The sequence below is a fragment of the Anguilla rostrata genome, chromosome 1 (assembly GCF_018555375.3).
Source record: "Anguilla rostrata isolate EN2019 chromosome 1, ASM1855537v3, whole genome shotgun sequence".
In the NCBI taxonomy this organism is placed as follows: domain Eukaryota; kingdom Metazoa; phylum Chordata; class Actinopteri; order Anguilliformes; family Anguillidae; genus Anguilla; species Anguilla rostrata.
In genome coordinates, this window is record NC_057933.1 from 69618692 (window position 1) to 69628233 (window position 9542).

General features: G+C 47.2%; 1 protein-coding gene across 2 annotated transcripts; it reads right to left on the reverse strand.

Annotated features, from left to right (window-relative positions):
- Positions 1 to 2038: 2038 nt before the first annotated feature.
- On the reverse strand, positions 2039 to 8738 carry LOC135265155 (neuronal acetylcholine receptor subunit alpha-7-like). 2 transcript variants are annotated; one of them, XM_064354494.1, is made up of 10 exons: positions 8273 to 8738; positions 7334 to 7473; positions 7006 to 7050; positions 6635 to 6744; positions 6279 to 6358; positions 5335 to 5502; positions 4934 to 5128; positions 4120 to 4206; positions 3858 to 3967; positions 2039 to 3519 (listed from the first exon to the last, which is right to left on the reverse strand). In XM_064354494.1, exons 1-10 carry the CDS (start codon positions 8412 to 8414, stop codon positions 2806 to 2808), a joined length of 1791 nt encoding a protein of 596 aa, XP_064210564.1. In that variant the 5' UTR covers positions 8415 to 8738; the 3' UTR covers positions 2039 to 2805. The 2 variants fall into 2 exon arrangements, with proteins under 2 accessions (XP_064210564.1, XP_064210574.1); XM_064354504.1 differs by lacking the exon at positions 7334 to 7473 and having other exon boundaries at positions 8273 to 8735.
- Between the last annotated feature and the right edge of the window lie 804 nt (positions 8739 to 9542).

The following is a 9542-nucleotide window of genomic DNA, read 5'->3' on the forward strand; positions in this document are numbered from 1 at the left end:
ACTGTGCACCACATTCTCACAGATCCAGACTTCAGTGACTGTACTAAAGCATTTGTCTCCTGTGAACAATGCAAATGAGTGAATGTGTGTCCTTTACCACTTCGGTGTTGCCTAAAATATTAACATCTTATTCCAAACGCTAAAAAGTGCACACATTTTAAATGTGGCCGATCTTGATGTTTATGGCTGTTCCTTCCCCTCCCCCTTGCTGCGCATGTTAAGTGCTAAAAGAATTCGCCAAATGTCTTAAGTTGTAATTATACAGGTCTACTCAATTCTATTTATAATTCTATATTTATAATGTGTGGGCTCGAAGAGTTTTAAGAATGTGCATGTACTCCCCCATCCATTTGAGGCAATTGACAGCATCGCTCGTCTTCTTCTTGAGAGTGAAACCCTTTCACGCGCTCTCACGTACAGGAGTTCTTTCTGCCATAACGCGCGCTGGCGCGGGATCCAATCGCAGCGCGACGAGCGCAGCCCGAATGACTGATGGGCTTTAAAGCAGACCAATCGCGGCACAGCGTGGGCCTAACGACATAACGGCGAGGCCCCGTGGAGAGGGGAGGTTATCAGTCAGCCGCACAGCTCGCTTCCCTCATTCGGCTCTACTGATCCGCAGGGCCGTCTGCCCCCGTAATTAAAAGCTATTGATGAGGGTGTCGGGCGTTATCGTGATATAGCACGCGTCTCTTTCTGGCCACAGAGAGCCAGGGGGTGGGAGCCGGGTCTGGATTCACAGAGAAGGAGAGTGACAGAGGGTATATAAAGGGTATATAAGGGTATATTTTTTTAGTCAGTGTTCAAGCGAATATCACAGGGCCACTTTTCTCTACACCTTAAAATTTACCTTTTCATTCAAAGCCCCATAGAGTGGGACAACAATATGACCTGCACTACAATACCATGTTATTATTGAAGTATTACAGTGTAATTCCAGACCTTGAGGCCTGAAACCCACTTTCGGTGCGTGTATGTTTGACTGTGCTCAGTGCGTCTGTATGTGAACACTTTTTTGTTTTTCATTAAAGCCTACATGCTAAATACACACTTGTGCTAAGCATCAACCACACATTGCTGGCATATCCATGAAATACTAATGACATAAAGGTAATAGCATGTTCTATGATATGTTGACTCGTGTTTGAACAGTGATGCGGGTTCCGCAGAGCCTTGTCTGTGATGTATTACTGTACACTTACTGTCACTTATGTCATGAGATGCTTCTCATACCTCCCGGGCCTTTCAGTTTTGTATTCCCTTCCTGTGCTCGCATACTTCGGAAGATAACCGCTCTAATTGTGATGCTTTTCGGATGAGTAAGTTTTCGTTTTCCCGTCTCGAGTAACACTGTATATTTCGGTCTGCAAGTTCATTGCCTGAGCACTGAAAGTTTTCTCTCTTTCCTCTCTCTCTCTTTCTCGCTCACTCCCTCGCTCCCTCTGTCTCTCCTCTCTTTCCACCTGAGAGAACACAGTGAATCTGATTGCAGCCGGACTGCCAGCGCTGTGCAGTTCATAACCACCGGGGGCGGTCTGAAATATGACTGATTGCCCTGAGTCAAGCACTGTCCTAAAAGGTCAGCTGACCAATGCTGACTGCTGAGTTGATTCTGGGATTGGTTTACATTTTGCCGGACAGTTGCATAAAAACACTGACTCGACTCACTGACGAAGCTCTTTGATTGGCTGCCGCGGTGATTCATGTTGATGGGATTTAGGCACTGTCTTTGCTCCCTGATTAAAATGCTGGTGTCACCAGGATGGACTGGCGCAGTTTTGATCAGAGTCTCGCTTTCTCCATGCTGATGACTAAGAGACCAAGACTGGCATCTTACTGGCTGCCCATCAATCTCTATCACAGCCAGGTTTATTACACTTCTACTCTTAAGAGTCCCAAGTTGCCTACCAGCATGAGCCCCTCTTTCATTAAGAGGTAATCTTTTAAAAAGCCATCTTACACAGCAGCTTTCTTCCACTCATTTTTATAACTGTTTTACACCAAACCACGCCAGTAAAGAAAGGTCACTGACAGGATCCTAGAAAATAAACATTTTTTTAAATTTATTTTTGGATGCAAATTCAGAGATAACACATTCAACATTTCTGTTTTTTTTTTTTTTTTAAAGGAGAGATTATAGGAAATATGTTGATTCAGAGGTAGAGAGGGGAAAGCGTGTCAGCTGCCAAATGTGTTCCAACAATATCTGTCAGATCTGTAGAGTACAAACTAATGCAAGCGAGTGAGTCACAATCTCTGGTCAACTGATTCACTGCTGGACAATGACTCCCAGCCTGGTCCTAGGGTAGCCCGGTGCTAAAAGGATTTAGTGAATCACCACAGTCCCATGGCTCCTCTGGATCGCTCCTAATGATCAACTCACAAATGGTCAACACAATCATACGAAGAAGGATGGTCAATTACACGGCTGAATGTAGCGAAGAACGTGTCTGAATCTGGGACACCAGCGTCTCCCCCCCTCCGGAATGTACTGCCTTTGGTTAGAGGCGGCTCAGCGTATGGTCTGTCACGAAAAAAAGCACCTTGTGTCTGTCTCCAGTACCTCTCTGTCCTTTCCAAAGGGTTGCTTAGCTATTCTGCCTCTTTGTTTGCTATTAATTTTATTTCACCTCTCCACTGTCTATTCATCTCTTCCTCACTCTGTGGTGAAGTACCTTCCCTTTCTCCCTTCCCTCAGGGAAAGATAAAGCCAAGCAGCTCCACTGTTGCTGTCAACCCCCTCATCCCACACACACACACACACACACACACACGCGCACGCACATATACACACTCCGTTTTCCCTCAGATGAAGTCCTTGGACATGGCCTCCACAAAGTTGGGTGCGGACATGAGGATGGAGATGGTGCAGATGATGTTGAAGACGCTGAAGGCCACGAGGCAGAGCCGGTCGATGACGGCCGCCGCGAACTTCCACTGGTCCGCCATCACGCCGCTCTCGTCCTGCTCCCGGAAGCGGTCCGCCATGAAGCGCACCTCCTCCAGGATGGCCTGCAGCTGGGGGTCACCCAAGCCGGGGTGGGACGCCCCCAGGTACCCGCCCCCCACCGCCGGGCCGAAGCCGCTAGACACCGTGCTGGAGCAGCCCATGGCGTCCAGGTTGGGGCTGGGCGGCGGGGGACTTCCGGCCAGTCCGCCGGACCCGCCCTTCCGGCTGATGGTACTGGTCCTGTGGGCGTGGTCAGCGATGAGGGGCGGGTCTTCCAGGCTCGGGAAGCCGATGTAGAGCAGGTTGCTGTTGTTGTTGGCGCTGGTCTGAGCGTGCAGGTGAGGCAGGGAGTTGTGGGTGTGGCCCAGGTAGGACAGGCCCGCTTTCAGGGGCGTGAGGTTCTGCGAGTGCAGGGAGCGGTCGGTGGGGTTGGGGAGGCTCCTGTTTTGGGAGCCTGAGGAGCAGCGGCGCAGGTGGGGGGCACAGGGGGTGTGGCTGGGCTCCCCTCTCTCTCCGGGACGCTTCATCCGCAGGAACCAGGCCACCCAGTGGAGCAGAACCAGCTGCACCTGCGAGAGAGGGGGAGAGGAGGGGACGGGGGTGGGATTGGGGGTACAGACAGGACAGTGATTCAAAGAACAGGGAGAGGGAGAGATGGAGATGGCTGCACTCATCCACACAGGGTTTCTCCCACTTCATGCACATGAGACACTAAAAGAGGTGAGCAGCGGCTGCCTTTGGGCACGCACACTCAGACAGCAACAGAGAAATAAAAACAAGGCTACCACTTATGAATCGTGTGAAGGGGAATTGGTATGTCCTAGTGTAATGTGACTTGCACCCAGTCACCTGTTCTCATTGAGCCAGACAGGAAGAAGCCGTTTGCATGCAGACGGACACCCCTTACCCATTTAGGCATGTTTCCTCCATTAGGGTCGTGATGATGGTACTGCAGCACCACGACTGTGGCCACCACGGACATGCCCACGATGATCATGGTGCTGGCGAAGTACTGACCTGATGGGAATTCACAGACAGGGCATGTTTGAATGGAGCGCACCTACAAAAAAAAAGTCTCTTTCTCAATTAGGCTCTCTTTAACGAAAAGTGCTGACTCATTTCACTGATTTCACTGAGTGAAAGGGGCTCGTTGACTTGCAGACACTTACCTATCAGGGGTATGGAGTCTGACGTGGCCGGCATAATCTCCGCCACCAGCAGCATGAACACAGTGAGCGAGAGGAGCACAGTGATGCCTGCAGAGGGACAGGGTGAATACGCCAATTGAGCAGGGGTGAGCTGAGAGACATGAGGAGAATTCACTTACTGGGCCCGGAAATGAACGTGCGCTATTCAGCGCTATGCGCTCCCTCTTTCCTTACACGCCTCTTCCCTCGCTCCTCCGTTACACCGCTCCATTTCTCTCTTTCCCGCTACATCGCCGGCTCCCTGTCCTCCCGCCGCTTCCTTTCTTGTTTTTTCGGCTTGTCAGATTCAGAATTCAGATTTCAGAAAAGCCGCCTTGGCGGGCAGAGATAGCGGCAGCGGCAGCGGCGCGTAAATATGTGGTCTGCCAGGAGAGCTGAGCAGCCGCGGGGACAGAACGTGCCACGGGCATAAATTCAGGAGCTCAGAAGCCAGACACAAATGGGGTTTAGAACGAGAAACCAGGATGTAGGGATTTCACAGTTTGTTTTTTTAAATCCCATTCCATAATCATGGGAATCATGTTACTAAAATGCATCATTGGATCCTGTTGCTTGCCAGGAAACTAAGCGGCTGAGCACGGCCTACTTTTTGCAATACTGGAGGACAATACCCAGCTGTAATAGCATCTCAGTGTCAGAAAGACATGGGCATGGGAATGAGACACTTTCACCTTCACACAGACACACATACACGCGCACATACGTTATTTTAGGTAAGTTACTATTAAAAGGCATTGCTTTAGCACACACACATAAAGCCTCCCTCCCTCCTCACCCAGAGAGATCTTCTCTCCGGAGTTGGCAGGGAGGAGGAAGATGAGCAGCGTCATGGAGGACAGGAGCACGCAGGGGATCAGGAGGTTGAGGGCGTAGTACAGCGTGCGGCGCCTGATGGTCACGATGAACGTCACGTCCAGGTACGGCTCCTTACAGCACTCGTAGTACACCACATTCCGATTTCCTGGAACTCCTGTCCGAGAGAAAGAGAGGGATAGAGAGAGAGAGAAAGAGAGAGAGGGAGAGACAGAAAGAGAGGGAGAGAGGGAGAGATGATTGTCATTACCCTGAGGGGAGAGAGAGTGAATAAAAGATTAAGAGAGAGTGCTCAGACATGGAAGATACAGTAGGAGAGGATAACCAGGAGAGAGCCGTGGTCTTGGCCAGCGGCCAACTCACCGACCAGGTCCCATTCTCCATTGGGCATGTACCCAGAGGTGTCAGCCTCACTCATCTGCAGGTCCAGCGACCAGCCATCAAAGGTCCACGAGCCAAACTTCAGCTCACATCTTTGGATGTCAAAGGGGAACCAGCGCACATCCACATTGCACGTGCTCATGAAGATCCCTGGAAGGGGACATGACACTGAGATAGAGCTGCACTTTTTAACCAGACGTGAGAAACATACTAATGCTATAAAATGTCTCCAGCTTTCCCAGCTGTGTCAGGAACTCATAACACAAGAATCCTCCAAAGAGACCAAAGGAACTGTGCATCTTCTGGCAGCGCAGCACATAGCCATAGCCTGAGGAATGATTAATAAATCATGTATAATTAATGTTATTAATAATATTGTTATTATTAGTCTTAAAATTACTATGAGGACTATGCTAGTTTTTGTTTTGTGTTCTGAAAATGTGTATCTCTTTTAGCTTTATGAAATATAAACATAATATATCTACCATGGCAGTGAAGCATCTGAATTGGATAGAGCAGTGGTTTTCAAACTCGGTCCTAGGGGCCCCCTGTGCATGCTGGTTTTCGTTCCAACCACAGTTGCTATCCCAGAATTTTAGCAAGCTGTTAGTTTTTCCTTAATTAGGTACTTTTCATGTTCAGAGAGATTATTTACCCTCTGAAGCCACATTATGTCAGTAATAGCCATGCATGCCATGGAGAATAAAATTCCCATGTTCACATTGTGCTTAGTGTGCTATATTGCAAATAATTAATTGCGACTGATTAAATTAAAGACAGTTGTGCAGTTGCAGTTGGAGCGAAAACCAGCATACACAGGGGGACCCCTGATGACTGCATTATGCTAAAGAGGTAAGAGCAATGCTAAACAGGAGGGAGAAATTAGCATACTGTATGTTCAACAGTTACAGAGACAGATGACTTACCAGGTGGGAGATACTGGCAGAAGCCACTGGAGTTGACCAGAACGTTGGTCTTGAAGGTGGAATCAAACTTGTCATGCGCACTAACAACATCAAGGTGAAATAAGGGACAGTAGGTTGGCAGTTAGTCATGCATGTGCTACTGAGTGTGTGTGTGTGTGTGTTTGCGTGCATGCATGCATGTATGTGTGTGTTTGTGTGTGCTTGCATGTGTGCATTCGTATATGTACGTGTATATTACGTAGATGCATGCGTGTGTGTGTGTGTACGTGCGTGCATGTGTATGTGTGTGTGCATGTGTGTGTGTGTGTGTGTGTTTGTATGTTCTCTGCACGCTTGTGAATGTACAGATGTGTTACCTGTTATAGAGAAGAATGTCAGGTGTCCAGACCTGGTCAGTGGTGAATCTCAGATTCTTGACCCCAGGATACTCTGACTGGTTCCACTGGAGATAGTGATCATACCAGTGCTGTGGGACACATTTAAATGAAGTTTATACCTTTGCTATACCTTTGCCACTCATATCTACCAGTCAGAGCCAGGCAGCCTATGATGACAGCACTGATCTCTCTTCCATGTGTTGTAATTTTGCTATTTTTATTTCCTTCCTCCCCCCCACGGCCCTCTTTTCCCCACAGCACAATGCTCAACACTGTATGCTCAGTAAGATGTGCTCTTTCACTTTTTCATGCATAAATCCTTATAAATATACACATGTGGAGGTATTTACCATCTGAAGCCATAAATTGGTAGTGAGGACCTGATTCTTCTCATCCTGAAAGATACGGAAAAGCATTTCAAGACAAGACTGACGAGGTAATGACAGTGACATTGCCCATAACCATCTTCCTTCTCCCAACTCAATCCTTCTCTACTATCAATCCTCTCTTCCCTCCTCAAACTCTCTTCCACAGGTGCCTACATAAGTCTTCACATCCCAGCACCACTTCCACTCCTGACCGAGAGACAGGCAGACAGGTGACAGATGAACAGACGTAATCAGATGAATGGAAAGACTGGACAGACAGATAAAGGGTAAGAGACTGAGAGACCAGTACCACATCCATAATCTGTGCGAGGATCATTGAGAAATTAACGGTGAGGGGAAGAGAGTCATTGGCCACTGGCCGCTCCATGCGGTTGTAGTCCTTCAATAATTCCTTCAGCAGATACCGCTGGTGTGGACCCTGCACTGACACTGTGAGAGTGAAAAGCCATGGAATTGGGGAAAGAATGGACAGATATAGAAAGCAGGGGGTAGAGAGATAGATAGATAGACAGATAGACAGATAGAGATGGCAAACACAAAAGAAGAAATGAGAGATAAAAGAGAAGGGGGTGGGTTCAGGCACTTGTTATTTGGATCAGTTACTCACAGAGAAGCCATATTTGGTGGCATTAAGTGCCAGGGGCATTACCCACAAGATATAGGACCATTTGAAACCTTTGCTGGAACATGCTGTGTGATCTTTATCATCATCTCTCCATGGCAACATGATTTTTTTATAACTGGTTTCCTCCACCAATGTTACATATCCGCAACCATATGACAAGGGAACAGGATCGAATCAGATCATTAACAGTGTTCTGATGTGTGCTGGTTGTTATGGCTTTGATTGCTTGGTTACTGTTGCTGTCTGTCTTCGAGGGATTTGGAGGGGGTTTGAGAGAGAGGATGTGGGTTAGAATCTGTGATTAATAGTTTAATTACAGCAAGACCAGAAGCAAATTTCCTAATCTCTCTTCCCAAATTTCTGTAAGATAAGTTAAAGGCACACAGGCAAATAGTAATTTACAATGATTAAAAACATCACATATCATTGCTATTCATTCAGTTATATTCCCCATAAATGCACCTAAAAACATGCATACACACAGAGAAATGTTCCATTTCCATTCACTCTGTTAATTATAATGCAACACATTTCCCGTGTTCCTTCTCCTTTTCCCCTTCTTTACACAGAACACGCACACAGAGGAGGGACAGAGAGACCTACCCTGAACCAAGGCTGACAATCCAAAAAGAAGCAAGACCACCGATAGCCACATATTTCCTTGGATGTGAATGGGTGTGAGAAAGAACGGAATGCTTGATTTGAACCCCCCTTGATTCAGATCCTCTGACACGCACAAGTGCATAGAGAGACGGAGAGAGAACGAGAGTGGAAAAGCAATAGACAGAGAATGGGTAAGTGAGAGAGAGATTGCTTAATTTGAACCCCCCCTAGATTCAGATCCTCTGGCACACACACACGCAAGCACAAACACAGAGGGAGAGATAGAAGGAGACTGATAGGGAGAAAGCGATAGAGGGAGAATTAGTGAGTAAGAGAGAGAGAGAGAGATAAAGAGAGAGAGAGAACAGAACGGAACAGAACAGATCAGAGGAAGGAAGGAACGTCAGAGCTCCACTCAAGTAATAAGCATAGTGGGGAGGGAAAAAGCCTGGCAGATTCTATAGACACACGAGTCGGCTCTCTCTCTCCGCCCACTATCCCCCCTTTCCCTCTGTTTCCCAGTGAGAAGACAGGGGTGGAGCCAGAAAAAAAGAGTCAGAAAAGGGAGCATTACAGAGGAGGAGGAGGAGGTGGTGTTGGGGTACAGAAGAAATGGGGGTGAGAAAGACACGTGACCATGTCTGCCTGTGTCCACGCTTTCAGTATTCCCAAATATGACTGTACATACCGCAAGTTTTGGGGGAGTGCGGGGCCTAAGGCTATTGACAACACGACACTGGCAGAAATTGCCCTCTGTAAGAATTATGAATGTTGAAAAAAACCATTCTGATGTTTTTTTTTCCTTGAAACCATTTTGGTAGAGAAAAAGCCAGATCACTGTAAATAAACTGAGCATCAGAGCTTAGGGGGGAATTTAATTAATATGCCACAGACACTCATCTGACGACACAGAGTTAGTGAATGCAAAGAACTGTTTTTTGTGCAGTGTGTGTGTGTGTGTGAGAGAGAGAGAGAGAGAGAGAATGTGCACACAAGTGTGCGTTTTAACAAGGGGAAGACTGAATTGAAAAATGGTATTGTGATTATAATTGTGGATTTAGTAGTTAATCCGCATGTGCTTGCATGTGTGTACATGTGTATGTGTGTGTTTACTGCTGGGTCATTATGGTCAGGTGGGTCTCCTCTCTCTGCCTTATAAAAATATGTTTCATAAATCACAGGACAAAGTGGCCACATTGTTATCACTTCTCTTCAGCACAATTACACTTCCCCACAAAGTATAGTTTGGTACACACATTACACACACATA